Here is a 15,169-nt window from a genome sequence, read left to right as displayed (position 1 = left end):
TGAATTTCATTGCAATGATGTATGGTCCTTGGGGTTGAACATCGTTTGTATTCCATACTCTAGTGCCACCATCAGGACAAGCATTAGCCTACGAGTTTTTCCTTAACTTCTACAAAATATAAAGGCCATGTTGCTGTAATGACGGTAGTAAAGACAGCAGACAGTTTCATATAGTTAATGTGTGTGTTTCTCAATTCATGTCCCGAACCCTCGGTGTTGCCCGGGCCGCATGTTGTAGATCAATGTTGTAGTTTTAGTTTTTTTGTGTGTGTGTTTCTCACGAACTGCTCTGAGCATTTTTGGTGAAGTATTATGCGCCTCTGTTTCAGGTGTTGTGATTTCCGTCAGTCTGGTAACGCACCATCCTCGTTTTTGCAGCGCGTTCGCGTTAGTTGATCTTTCCGAGCGCAGCGGCGACAACATGGCTGACGAGGCAGCGGTGGACGGAGGGAAACTCAGCAAAAAGTGAGCTTATTCTTGTCTTCCATAACAATCCAACCTCTCTCTATTCCTTACACTGTGTTATTTTCCTCAATTAATCTGTCGTTTCAGCAGTTATGGCTGTTTTAATGTGCCTTTACTGTATTACTACAATGTTGCATCAGAAGATGCTAGCGAAGTGAGGGATCCATATGGGGGACGTACCGCAAGCCTACATGTCCCAGGATTCAGTTCGTTTATGTGTCTGGTAGTTGTAGTCCTGAACACGATCAGAAACCAATTGGGATAGTGTGTTTTACTACTCACCAAAACTACAAGATCCAAAATACGTTCAAAGAAGTGCTCCCTTGCCGGTGACCGTGTAATTGTGTGGTTTCTTCATGTCAGATTTTAGGATCAACTTATGTTGCGTTTAATTGCGGCAAGCGGCATGCGACTGTGACAGAGCTCCGTGCTGTCATTATAAGTGCATTAAAGGGTCGAAGCAGTTCTTAGATAATGCTGACCATACTTCGTTGGTCTTGACTTTCCTAATTTGCTAGCAGTACCGCTCTCTCAGAGGATATGTGGCACGCCCGCCTTCCTAATCAAAAGTAAAAGTAAATCGAGGTTAACGGTACTTTGACATCAAATTAACTAGTTCACTGTTGTTTTTATTTACTACTTATTTAATTTAATTTCTCCCTCGTTGACTGGGTCTGTGCCTCAGACGAGAGTCTCGGTGCAGACCAGTGTAACCCCAGCAGTGTTTCATATATTCTTGGTGGGTCAAAGGCAGCCTTTGCTGTATATTCTCTACACCTTCTTTGTATATATGTCTATTTTCTCAGGTGTGTTTGCTGACTGTGGTAGCTCAACATGCTGTGTGCGGTCAGGGCAGCCAGACAGCAGTTGTGCCATGCCCTTGGGGTCAGAGGGCAGTGGTTAAAATGTGCACCGCCATGTACTGCTGCAGTCTCAGCTCAAATTTACGGAAAGCGTTGGAAAGGTGACAAAAGGTTGGTGGCTTTTCCATATCAGTGAGAAAAACAACCAACCTTTTGTCATCAGAGCAAATGTGGCCTCCTTCCCCTTTCTGCATGACTGATTGTTGTGTGTCTGTGTTGTTGGTAGACTGTATTGTGGCCTTGTTTCATTTTTACATTTTATACACCACAGTGGGGATGAAATGAACAGTGTGCTTATGTGGTAAATTACACATTTGTGTACTTTTGTTGAGTTTCGTTAAACAGTTTGAACATCCTTTAAATTTGAGTCCAAACCACAATATGTAACCTATGACTTGGGACACTGACACTGATTTCTCCTGTCTTTCTAATCAGTGAGCTTAAGAGACGAATGAAAGCTGAGAAGAAGGCGGCTGAGAAAGAAGTCAAGGTCAAAGAGCAGCTGGACCAAAAGAAGGAAACCGATGACCAGGCAGCGCTACGTGCTGGTGTAGATGAGGAGACTCTTGACCCAAATGTGAGATCTTTGTTCGTTATACTTTACTCATTACTTAGTGTGCCGTAAAATTTTGGTTCGTTTTGTTTAAATGCAATCACCTGTTTCTTTGGAACATAGCAATACTTCAAGATCCGCTCCCAGGCCATCCAGGAACTGAAAGGCACAGCGGAGGACCCGTACCCACACAAGTTTCATGTAGACTTGTCGCTCACAGATTTCATTGAGAAATATAATCATCTACAGCCTGGAGACCAGCTGACTGATGTTGTCCTCAATGTATCAGGTACCACGGATATTTATGATCTTACACTTGTTTTCTATTTTGCATGTACAGTGTAATTCAACAGTAGATTCCCTGTTAAGCTTAATGTGCGATTGGCAGGTCGCGTCCACGCCAAGAGGGTTTCTGGAGCCAAGCTGCTTTTCTACGACCTCCGAGGTGAAGGCGTCAAGTTGCAAGTTATGGCAAACTCGAGGTACAAAATGACAACGGATGCACTTATAATTAGCATAGGGCTCAGTACACTTTCACTCATTTTCACTGATACAGCATATCACTATGAAGACACCGTAGCTCTCCACAGACCTTTATTTCCAAGATGTATGTGGTGGTTGATGATTTTCATTATGCAACATTTTTGCATTGCGAAATCTCACGTGGTACATCACTGCTACTCCAACAATTTGTTTTTCTCCATGTGGATGCTTGAGAGTGCAGTGAGTTCATTTGTTTGTATATTCTTTTTTTCTGTCAGGAACTACAAGTCAGAGGAGGAGTTTGTGGCCATCAACAACAAACTGCGCCGTGGTGACGTCATTGGTGTCCGTGGAAACCCCGGGAAGACCAAGAAAGGGGAGTTGAGCATCATTCCCGTTGAGATGACTCTGCTGTCACCATGTTTGCACATGTTGCCCCACCTCCACTTTGGCCTCAAAGACAAGGTAATGTCCACCACGACTAGACCATCTGAGCTCGTGAGAGACTTCCTGTGCTTTTATGCTCTTTTCTGCAAATAATTACATTTGGAACATGAGATTTGACAACAGAAAGCAGAATCACTGGTTTTACATTATGTAAGTACATTGCATTTAGGGCAGCGGTAAAGTTTTTCTTTACTGTGTGAAAGACATGCATTTGAAACTAAAGTAAACTAATGACCTGCTCTTATCGGACAGTACATTTTTAAATGATATCTCCTCCTTACCAAAATAAACCAACACAGAGCTAAAAACAAGTGTAGTGCATCAGGCTTTGGAGAAAATGGTGTAAAACATGTTTTCTTGTCTTGTGGACACAATATTAACCAAAATTTTTGAAACGATCACACGATGGCAGATGACGACTGTTTCTGTTACTGAGGAGGAGGAGTCAGTGAGGCGGCTTCCATGTGTAATATCATAAGAATATCCTCTGTTGTACTGTCCCATTCATATGGCTTAATGACACGCCTTAAAGGGCATAACGCTACAGTTAACTTTATAGTCTTGCTTTTCCTGTTATGACAAGTCCACTCGAGTAAAGTTTGATCCCGTAAAAAGCTGTGAGCCTGAAGGGTGAATTTCAGTTTACCTGCAACAAGACTGATGTCTTTTAAGAAGCTGTACTGTACACTTGATTCAACTTTCCCTTCCTACCAAGAAGAATCTTGCACAAGAGATTTTGACATCAGCTCTTCTGCTGCTAATATCAACTAGTCCTGGTCACAATGTCATAAAAGTGGAAAACCTCAAAGCTTTTCAGTTTTACAGTGAATTTGGTCACAGCATTAACAAGTGTTGAAGCATTTGTTCTCACCACTGGGTAACCTTCCTCCCAAAGGAAACAAGATACCGCCAGCGCTACTTGGATCTGATCCTCAATGACTACGTGAGGCAGAAATTTATAACACGCTCCAAAATCATCACATACGTGCGCAGCTTCCTGGACCAGCTGGGATTTTTGGAGGTAACAATTGTTGTGAGACATTCAAGTTTACCACATCCACAGCTGATTAACCAGACAGTAGATCTTAAGCCTTAAGCTTCACTCTCTCTTTTAGTTTGACCATTTGTTCCACATTTGGTGCAGTTAAAATTAGTCGGGCCAAGCTTGCTTCATGAATCATTTTGCTGTAACTTCAGATTGAGACACCAATGATGAACATTATTCCTGGTGGAGCAGTGGCCCGTCCATTTGTTACTTACCACAATGAGCTGGACATGAACCTGTACATGAGGATTGCCCCTGAGCTCTACCACAAGGTAATCCATCACTTTCAAGAAACCTCTTTACTCAGGAATCAGGGGAAGATTTCAGTGAATGTGTTTGTATCAGTTTGGGAGAGATACGCATATTTTTTACATTTAATGTCAAAATATTTATGCTGTACATCGTACCTTTGCCACAGATGCTTGTGGTTGGCGGACTGGACAGAGTATACGAGATTGGTCGCCAGTTCAGGAATGAAGGCATCGATCTTACTCATAACCCAGAGTTCACCACCTGTGAATTCTACATGGCGTATGCGGATTACCATGACTTGATGGAGATCACAGAGAAACTCCTCTCAGGTTAGTTAAGACACATTATCAGCCACATGGGGTTGTATTCATTAGCTTCTTCACCTGTCAGGGATCCAACCGTCAAACAACACATTTCATGTAATGACATGAAATGTGTTGAAGTTTTTGTACTTTATCCCAGTGGTGGAACAAATATGTGCTCTACCTTTAGGGGTAATATTGATAGAAGACAAATAGCTAAATGTACTGTCTATATTTTGTGGGAGGTCTTTTGGGTTTTATGCATTTCACTGAAGATGTTGTTGGACTGGTTGTGGTGATATTTAAAAGCAGGCATGACAGCCTTAAACTGCCACGCCAAAGTTGTTGCAATTGAAAAGCAAGTGCTGTACTTTTTTTATAGATTTATTTTTTTCTAGTTATATGTAATCAAAATGGAGGACGCCACAACACAAGGCTCCCTGTTAGGTGCCATTCCTCTCCCTGCTTTCATCATTGTTCTCACATTGCAAAAATCGCACGTCTTGGCAGGAGGATGGGCAGACTTAAATCCTAACTTTAATCATGTCTAACCTGAAAATGGTGCTTGTAAGTTAGGGCAGCTCACAGCTTGTGACTCAGTCAATCCACACAAGACCATCAAGAATTATTTGGGGTTTTTTGTTTTCCACAAATATATATTCTCCAGATCTCAATTTCTTCGTGTCATCTCAGTTTTGTCACTTGTCACATTTGGGCTGTAAAAAATGTACAGTGAGCACATAGTAAAGCTGCTCTTCTCAACTCAGTGGTTCCTCTCCTCTTTGCTTAAGGTATGGTGAAGCACATCACTGGAGGATACAAGGTGACTTACCACCCCGATGGTCCCGAGGGACAGGCCTATGAGATTGACTTCACTCCACCATTCAGAAGAGTGAGCATGACACACGACCTGGAGAAGATTATGGGAGTCAAATTCCCTCCGACTGACAGCTACAACAGTGATGGTGAGAGTCTGCAGGGAAGCGGTTGTCCTCTTCTTTCACTCTAGGCGATGTTTTCAACCCTTTTTATCTACATTTAAGTGAACTGCATTGCCTTTGTGACATTCTCCATCATGCATTTGTCTGCAGAGACGCGTAAGTTCTTTGACGACCTGTGTACACAGAAAGGAGTTGAGTGTCCTCCACCCAGAACCACTGCCCGCCTCCTTGACAAGGTGCTCTATTGATGTTGCCTGTTGGTTTTTCTTTTTCTTTCCTTTTTTTTTACTTTCTTGACTAATGGCTTTCTCCGCTCTGCAGTTGGTTGGAGATTTCCTTGAGGTCACTTGTGTCAACCCCACATTCATCTGTGATCATCCTCAGATCATGAGTCCCTTAGCCAAATGGTGGGAAACGCCACGTTTCAACCTCATGCTTATCCTTTAAAAATGCAATGCTCTGCGTTCATGTTGACCCTTCCTTCAACTCTTGCAGGCACAGATCGCAGAAAGGCCTCACGGAGCGCTTTGAGCTCTTTGTGATGAAGAAGGAAATCTGCAATGCTTACACCGAGTTGAATGATCCGATTAGACAGAGGGAGCTTTTCGAGCAGCAGGCCAAGGTGTGCACACGAGCCTAAACTGCTTTTCACTGATCTACATTGTCACATTGCGGAAAGGTTCAGGCTGCCTTTCTGTCGCAGTGTGAGCGTGCATATTAGTGCATGTCTATAATTTAAGTTGGATCTTTTTCAGGCCAAAGCTGAGGGTGACGATGAAGCCATGTTTATTGATGAGACCTTCTGCACAGCGCTGGAGTACGGACTGCCGCCGACTGCCGGCTGGGGTATGGGCATCGATCGTCTCACCATGTTCCTCACCAACTCCAACAACATCAAGGTAAAGCTGTTGTATGAATTGTGGTGCAGCAATCAGTAATAACTGATGTATTACGTCTTGAATGACAGAGATACGAACATTTCCTGAACTGATTCCTCGTGTGATTAAAGTCAGAGTTAGACGTCTAGTAGCGTTTTGTCGCTATGTTCCTAAGCTAGTGGTTTTGCATTTTATTCAAACTGTCTCTGACTAATCTAAACTGATATCAGCTGTTTCCTTCAGTTGCATGTTGTCAAGAAATGAATTTAAACTGCAGAACTAGTTTTAAAAGCACTTATTCAAAGTAACAAAATACAGCAAAATAAGGCTTAAAACCGACCACTGTTGCTGATCGTATAGAGTGTATGACCACACAGGAGCCTTCCCTCAGTAAATTATCCTCTTAAGCTCTTTAGGCTGTGGCTATCCTGAAATACAATATTATTGCCGACATGCAAAGAATAATAGATGAAAGAGGTTTTCAGCGTTAAAAAATTCCTTGCACTGTATGCACATGAGCTGCTGACATCAGTCAAGCGGATGTGGTTGTCTTATGTCCACGCTGCTTCCCCTTCACAGGAGGTGTTGTTGTTCCCTGCCATGAAGCCTGACGACAACAAGACATCAGCACCCACAGAGGGCACCTCCGTCTAATGCCATGACCTCTGACCTCTCCTGCCGTCAGGTGTGTGCAGGAGTCGTACGGAGCCTTTACCTCACTGTGGTCATCGGTGGAATCTGCGGGTTATGTGTGTTATCAATGTTAGTCTCTGTTTGATCCTGGCTGTCATTGAGGGAAATCATCTTGTCTCTGTTTCAGTTTTTTGTTCTTTTGTTTTTCTTATACTTTTGCAATCACATTTGTGTTGCCCTTTTTTTGGATGAAAAGGACACATTTTGATTCTTGTTGTCATCCGGACAGTAAATGAATGGTATTTGATCAGGAAGTCGTGTGAACTGCTGGTGGATGTGGACCTGAATATGCTTTGAGATACTTCAGGGTTTGATGATTCTGGCTACCTGGAGCGGACAGAACCTGTAATACCAAAGCCCAAGCCACCCTGATGTTTGAAGTGTTCTCAGTATATCAGTATGTTTTCCCAGGTCTACTCGTTGTCCTTGTCTAAGATTTTTCAAGATGGTCTCCACAAATTCCTCTGCCAAGAAATTTAAACATGGATATGTCTGAATAAAATGCATATGAATCTGCACCGTTCTTTCTCTTGTGATGTTTGTGGCCTCATTACAGAACAAAATTCACTGTATTTCATGCAAAGGAAAATGTAAGCAACCATTAAACTCCTGACTTTTAACTCTTTTTTTTTTTTTTCCATAACAAAAAATTCCTCAGTTTAACCAGGCAACATCCTCAGAAAGGCTGAACATCAATATAAGACTGCTGTTTCAAAATTCCCTCACAAAAGGCAAGCATGTGAAAAAACAACCAAACAACAGTCACATGTAACTCAGCCAATAATTTAGCTCATTTTTGATACAAACACAGAGGGGGGGGGGGGTTGGGGGGGGGGGGACAATTGCCACTGAGCCTCCTTGAGACCCCTTTTGGTGCCAGGCCTGTTTTTGACAGACTGGCTTTTCTGGTGCTGTGATGTGTAGAAGTTTTTACCTCAACTATTTAAAAAAAAAAAAAAACGCGCCACTCTTCTTCTTTCACCAAAACTCAGTGTTTGCTCAGCTCTCATCTCACAGTATCACACCGGAGCTCTAATCCTCACCTGAACCGATGGACAAGTGTCCTCAATAAAGGCTGTCCAGCACGAAGACAGCGGCTTTCAAAATACTGCAGGGAATAGGAGTAAAATATTTATTCAGTGTACAACTACAACAAAATATTGTACGTGCTTGTGATAGAAATGTAAGATCAAAAATAGGTGTCTGAATTAGGGGTGTTAACAATAGTGGTAATATTTTTTAAAAATGGAATATTGATTTTGTTTTAATAAACCTGTGCAGATGTTCGGCCTTGTAGCTCTGTCAGTTTCCATGGTTGACTATTCACTGTTCATTAAGAGTTACTGTTCTACTGTTCTTTTTGTACACTTTGTACAGTTATGCTTACAGACTGTCTCCACCTCCCCACACTTTGAGTGTAATTTATTTGTCAAAAGAGAGACAAAAACACCAAATAAACAAGGTTAAAAAACATGTAACGATAGTGTTATCTTTTTCTTCAAATCGTGATGATAATTTGCACTGATATTTGTGCAGTGAAAGTCCGATATCGTGTCAGCCCTTGTTTGAATCTGTGTCTGTTATGTATGCGCTGTGCTTTGCGCTTAGTATGTTTTTCAGAGAGAGACTCCTGTCTGGAAGATAAGATGTGGACCTTGTAGATGTTCCTGACTAACACACACACACACACACACATTTGTCTGCCTCCTGTCTGGTGCTATGATGATACAAGATTCTTTATGGCATTGGTCCCAGTGTATAAAGGTGAATAAATGTAGTGTTACTTTAATTTTTTTGTATCTGTGTCACTTCTCTCTCTTCTCTTCTCTATGCATTCAAGTGAGAACAACTTGAGCTAAACGCTTTTCGATTCCTTCATTCAACAAAATGAAGACTGATGTGCAAGTTTTTCCACCTTAGTGCTGCGGTTCCTGGCACTGTGATTAGAGGAAAAGATGCTGATGCTGATTATGAAGTAGTTTTGAACAGTCTAAAAAGCTTTCCTGAAGGGATCAGTGCCATGTGCACCAAGTGTTGCTCAATAACAGGTGCAGCTTGATGGCAGCCTGTTCAAACACCAACAGCAGGATATTCATTTTAGAGCAGGTCACAGATGTGTAATATGTCTCATCAAGCTCTACTATAATCACTCTACTGAATCAATAATAATGATACAGTAGTTCAGTTTGAGCTGGGTGCTTTCAGGTTTGTGAACAGGTGTACAGACACTGAATAACAGTGTGTCTGTGATGGATGCTGCATATGCACAGTATATTGTTGGATTTATTGTGCAATCTATATGTTGTATATATTGTACGTATTTTAATTTTTGCCACTTTATACTTCATTACATTTCACATTAAAATATTGTATATTTCATCCCCACATTTATCTGACAGCCAGTTACTAGATACTTAGATTTTACACGCCAAACGTGATCATCTCTTGACATGATGCATTGTTGTACATTAAACAGGAAGTAAAATAATTCACGTGCTCCTTATATGTTAACGCATCGATAATATAATACTCCAATAGAATAAATACATAATAAATACATCTGAAAGGGACTTTTCAGCAAAACAAGTACTTTTACCTTGGATGCTTTGAGTACTGTATTGCTAATGTTTATATAGGTTACTTTTAGGTATTTAAATACAATTTTGAACGCATGTAATTAAGTATTTTTACAGTTTTGGCAGCCACTTCATGATTATGACTGGGCTAACAGCTGGAAGAGTTTGCTATTATTTCAATATTAACCCTTAGCTGCCACACTTGAGCCGCAGCTCGTCCCTTCCCTCCCCCTTCCCTCCCCCACCCCTCCCTCCGGCGCGAGCCCGCGAGCAGTCGGATGGTGCGCGCTCCAGCGGTCAAGTGTAATGTGCACTGGATTAGAGTCGACACACACACGGAGTGAACATGGCGATGAGAGCGGCGCTGCGGTGCGTTTCTGCAAACTTTTCCCCCAGACTGCCTCAGCTCTCGTCAGCAGCGCAGCTTTCAGCGACTCGGCTGCTGTGGAGGAGCGGTTCTCCGCGGACACTGAGCACGACCTCGGCCCTGTCCACAGGTAATAATAATAACAATAATAATAAAATAGAAACAGCTGCCCACCGGAGCTGCAGTGTTACACGCTTCCTGCGGGCTGCCCACACATTCCTGTCTGTGTGCGATGGGCGAAAAATCTCACGCAGTTTGGGTGAGGAAGGCGACAGGAAGAGCGGCTAAAAGTTTGTTTTGTTTTTAATTTGGAGATGGCTGTCTTATTCTTAAAACTTTGGGGAATACAGCAGCCACATGTATATGATAGCTAAAGTTGTTGGTTTTACCCCCCCCCCCCCCCCCACACACACACACACATTTAATGTCGTTGGAGGACAGACACGAGCTCCAAATTGTGATGTTAATTAATGACCTTAAACAACAAATTACCCGTGTCTCGTGCACCAAGTAGTAACTTATTGAAAGTCATGATCTTTAATATGTGCCACCAAGAGTTATGGACACATTAAATTCACGTGTTCATGCACTCTGAATTAACCCTGACCCTTACAGACTTATGTGGTCCTTGTTATAACTTTCGTTCACCTTATGAAGCTGCTTTTTTAGCAGGGGAAAAACATCTCCCCAGCACCTCTGCAACAGGAATATTCAGCTCTCAGGACTGCCTGCTCTCCCCAGGCATGCATTAGCATCTCCTGCGGTTCACAGGCTGGTTCAAACTTGTATTTTTCATGCTCTGATGCCAGCACTGGGAGTTGTTGAAGCCTTCAGATCCTTCCTTCTCTCAAGGCATTGTAGGGATGACACCATATGCTGGCATCAAAACAGTCTTTTTTTCTTTTTTTGATTGCACATCTGACAACCAGACACTGTGTGACCTTGAATCTTTTTTTTTATGGATTTTGTCTGCTGAGTGTTAGGATCCAAAACAGCACCTGCAGAAAACTCAGGATTTTATCTAGTCAGGTTTTAAACTACAGTTTTTTTTTCTTTTCTAAGCACATGGTGTTGCATAAGAAACTGCCTGCCTTTCAGCTTTGGTCCATAGTACAGTAAGGTGTTCTTTGGACATATTTTTTTTTTTCTGGTTCATACTGATTCACCTGTTCCCAACTATCTTATTCGTTTGTTCTCTCTGCAGCCCTGAAGTTCACAGATAAGCATGAGTGGGTGCGAGTGGAAGGTGGAATTGGCACAGTTGGTATCAGCAATTATGCTCAGGTAGGTTGTAGGCGTTAACTGATCACTGATTTATGACACCCTTTGTTCAGACGTCTAGTCTGAACATGCTAAGTTCTGTCTCATGCTAAGGCCTGCCGTGTGCACTTCAGTACTGCACTTTGTCTTCACCTGCAGCATGTTTTACGACTAATGTTTGAAACAGTTATTCACTGCCAAATTGCAGCTTTATGTAAAAAACGTCAAGGGCAGACACTTGATTAGACGAAGAACCGACTGAAGGCAGGTGTCTTTTGACTTCCATATGCTGAGCAGTGACAAGATGGCCACAGAGCCACTGTAATCAAAAGACAAATGTCTTCATCTCTGCCGCTGACTGCTCAAAAGGGCTACCTGTTAGATTGCAGTTTAATGTGATGAGTCATGGATGTTGTGACATCAATGGAAGAGAAACTTGTTCTGCAGCTTCTAAAACAGTGCTGCAAATGTTATAGAAAATCTGCAGCAAAAAATGTCAAATGTTTATTGTCTTGTTTCAAGGCCTCCGAGTCACTGTCTCGCTGTTCCTATCTTCAGTATTCTCAGCAATTGTCAGCCTGACAATATCGAGGGACTTTGCAGTGTTTTTACTGCCTCTGCTAATATCCATTAAACCCCATATCACCAAAAGCGCTCATTAACCATGGATGTGACTCTTTACGAGTGAAGTGTGGACTTTGGACTAATACTGTACTTGAGAATGTGAACTTTGAGCAAACATCTGACCACATGTGTCCCCCGCAGCATCTGGGAAAGGTGAACTGCTTATTTAATAATGGATTAAATATAGCATAAAAGGCAGGGATTTGCAAAGACATTTTGATGACCTTTTGCTCTGATCCAGAAAAAAATTAGCTGAAAAATACTACCCCACTCCCACTATTTTAGTGATGATACAATAAGCTAGTTAAAAAAAAAAGATTCTGTGTAATATTATGTTACTTAAATTATCCCAGATGTTTCCAAAATGTGCAAAATTTGGTCAGCTGTCGTTTTAACTTCCAGGGAACCATCAGAGAGTTATAAAGGAGGCTGGCTTACATCAGATGGATTTTTATCAGCAATGGTTGTTTTTTGACAATGAGCACAATCATCCCACCCTACTTCTCCATGTCATCAAACTCCATCTTTTGTTATCTGTTTCACTGAGAGACCCCTAGTGGCAGAAATTACCCTCTTTGCATTTGATAATATTTCTTAAATAAACTTCAGGCAACTAATAAGTTGCATAAAATTGTAAAGATGCATTTAAGACAGTCGGTGTCCTGTGGTTCGCCTACTTTTTATGTTCAGTACCAATAATGTTAGACCTCAAACTGTGGCCACAGTCCATGTTTTACCCCAGATGAAGGTTTATTTTATGGGCTGAAGCAATCATGGCACAGCCTTGGCAAACAAAGCAGCTCATCAAAGCAGAAAGATGCAGCGCTTTCTGTAATGCTACTGCCTGTCTGCTGGCCAGTGACTGCCTTTTTAAAGTCTGTTTTTATGTATATACATAAGACAACACTGAGGACAATTCAGGTGAGATTTTACCTCATTCAGGGTCTCAAAATCCTTATCTTGACTGCTCAGAGCTCCTGTAAGTGGATATTTAGGAGCAGTAAATGAGACATGCAGTGCACAGTCATTGTGGTTTAGTTAAAATGTGTAGACTTAATCAAAGCACATAATGCAAAGAGAGACACACTTGATAAACACCAGTTATCTTGTATGGGGAACCATTTCCACATTCATTTGAGGTCCACACATTTGTCTGTATCGCTAAATGTTGTGTCAGTAGACATGTGACTAGCTTGCTTTCCCTCTTCTCATCACTGAGCCACCACATCACCTGAGTCTCATTTGAGGACTTCAAATTCCAATATTAGTTGTGCCATCCCCCACTAGTTCAGTTTCGTGAATATAGCAAACCAAAAGAAAACGGATGACTTGTATCACCAGACAGTTTGTATAGTATATGGACACGATATCCTATAATTCATATTATACGCAGAATGTAAACCTAAAATTGTGTCTTAATCCCTAGTTACAGTCTTGCAGGATTTAAAGATGGTTACTGTGTTAGTTGTTCTCTTTTCATGGGAATTGTTGACAATAACAAAAGTATTATATAAAATAGCTGGCCTTTTCCTTTTTAAAATACAGAATTGCATTTCAACCATAATTTGTTTTTATTCACTATAATATGGCACTTTATATTTTCGGTCAGAATTCATGCACTTTGTTCTGTCGTTTCAGGAGGCATTAGGTGATGTGGTTTACTGTGGACTCCCTGAAGTCGGCCAAAAACTTGAACAAATGGGTAAGAGTGTGAAATACACTTTACATTTCTGTAAGAAATTGAGCCTCGTGTGATATCTCACTTTGTGTGTGTGTGTGTGTGTGTGTTGTAGAGGATTTTGGTGCCTTGGAAAGTGTAAAGGCTGCCAGTGAGTTATACTCACCACTAACTGGGGAAGTGACTGAAATCAACACAGAGTTGGCAGAGAATCCTGGACTTGTGAATAAAGCCTGCTACAAAGAGGGTAAGCGTCTCACACGTTCTGACTCATAGCAAGAACTGTTGTTATTTTGCAGTTTCCATTACACTGGTGGGCATTGACATATTTGTCAAAGTTGTCAGGGCAGAATAATGCAGTAGTGCAGCTTGTTTGAGAGAACATGTACACTTCTGGCTTTTAAAATATCACCTCTTGCATTTCAGGCTGGCTAATCAAAATGACAATCGAAAAGCCCGAAGAACTCGACGGCCTCATGGATCAATCTGCATATGATAAATTTATAAAGTCACTTGAAGAATAAGCTGTGCTGTTTTATAATGTCATTATAATCAAAGACTAGTAGGCAGGGTTACTAACCTCTTGTGTGACACGCTTTCTTATCTGTGGTATTTATTTTGATACTGAAATTGTGCTATCAAAATAATTTTAAATCCTCAGTAACAACTTCCTTTTAGAAAGTTAGGGTTTGTTTAGCCACTAGCGAAACTTAAGGGCTCATAGTCTCAAGATCTGTCAGTGTTAATGGATCTTTGTCTGGTGTTTTGATCCATTATTTAATGTGACTTGAACGTGATTTTTAAGTGCTTTGTCATATTAATTTAATAAAATGTGGCCCTTATGTTTAAATTTACATGGCTGTGTTTTTCTTTTTTTCTTTTTATATCTTCTCACTAACGACTTAAATTGAATTAAAATTCTTGCATATTTTGGAAACTGGAGTCAGCATGCGGGGATGTGTTGATGTCAAGAAGGCTCTAATTTATGATTTGTTGTAGATGGTAGACGTGTTTATATCATGTATCTGTACATGTGTTCCCAGGGCATGCTGCCTCTTTTTGCTTATTATAGTAGCACTCACCTTGACCTTTGCCCTCAGGTGAAGATAGCAGAGATTGCAGAAGATTTCTGATCAATGATTAATGAAGCTGTGGTTTCAGAATCAGTGACTGAACAAAAATGTGCACTCCAAGGCTGATAATGGAAAATAAGAGCTGAAATTAGCAAAATGAATGACTGAATGAAATATTATCACAGGTGGGTAAAATCACAGAATAATTAAAAAAAATACAACTTTAACTTTAGTTCATTCTATCATGGTTCATTCTTATTAAGTCATTTGTTGTACTGCTTCAAGATAATAACACATGAAGCTGTGAGAATGCAGTTTTATAATTGAACAAGAAGGGTGGGAGCAGTAAGGAATAAAGCGATGTGACAGGTGGTTCCTGCTCAGTCATATTCATCAGTGTAAACATCTGAACCACCCATGTGGTAGTATCCTTTATACAATCATGTGTTTTGAGCAGTACACAACTTTCCCAGTCTTTTGTTGCCCCTGTACCACATGTCTTAAACGTGTTGCTGGCATGAAATTCAGAGCAAGCATATTTATACAAAAATCAATTATGTTAATGAGGTAAAACATAAATATATTGTCTTTGCACTGTTTTTAATTGCATGCTATCAATACTAATAAAAGAACAGTAAAAACAGAATTAAAAAGCCCAGGTACAAAGCA

General features: G+C 41.0%; 2 protein-coding genes across 3 annotated transcripts; both read left to right on the top strand.

Moving 5' to 3' along the window:
- The first annotated feature begins 315 nt into the window (after window positions 1–315).
- On the top strand, window positions 316–7,440 carry kars1 (lysyl-tRNA synthetase 1). Of its 2 annotated transcripts, XM_046387240.1 has the most exons (15): window positions 340–465; window positions 1,272–1,439; window positions 1,764–1,905; window positions 2,005–2,170; window positions 2,270–2,363; window positions 2,643–2,829; window positions 3,707–3,832; window positions 4,009–4,128; window positions 4,275–4,437; window positions 5,202–5,375; window positions 5,502–5,587; window positions 5,673–5,758; window positions 5,847–5,973; window positions 6,107–6,250; window positions 6,809–7,440. In XM_046387240.1, the coding sequence occupies exons 2-15, from the start codon at window positions 1,300–1,302 to the stop codon at window positions 6,881–6,883; spliced, it is 1,830 nt and encodes a 609-aa protein (XP_046243196.1). In that variant the 5' UTR covers window positions 340–465; window positions 1,272–1,299; the 3' UTR covers window positions 6,884–7,440. The 2 variants fall into 2 exon arrangements, with proteins under 2 accessions (XP_046243205.1, XP_046243196.1); XM_046387249.1 differs by lacking the exon at window positions 1,272–1,439 and having other exon boundaries at window positions 316–465.
- Window positions 7,441–9,782: 2,342 nt separating this feature from the next.
- On the top strand, window positions 9,783–14,281 carry gcshb (glycine cleavage system protein H (aminomethyl carrier), b). The gene is made up of 5 exons (XM_046387227.1): window positions 9,783–9,995; window positions 11,070–11,149; window positions 13,388–13,451; window positions 13,543–13,674; window positions 13,854–14,281. The coding sequence occupies exons 1-5, from the start codon at window positions 9,845–9,847 to the stop codon at window positions 13,949–13,951; spliced, it is 525 nt and encodes a 174-aa protein (XP_046243183.1). The 5' UTR covers window positions 9,783–9,844; the 3' UTR covers window positions 13,952–14,281.
- Window positions 14,282–15,169: the final 888 nt, after the last annotated feature.

This window comes from Scatophagus argus, chromosome 1 (assembly GCF_020382885.2).
Source record: "Scatophagus argus isolate fScaArg1 chromosome 1, fScaArg1.pri, whole genome shotgun sequence".
NCBI lineage: Eukaryota > Metazoa > Chordata > Actinopteri > Scatophagidae > Scatophagus > Scatophagus argus.
Note: the sequence above shows the minus strand (reverse complement) of the source record. Positions and strands in the feature narration are given on the sequence as shown.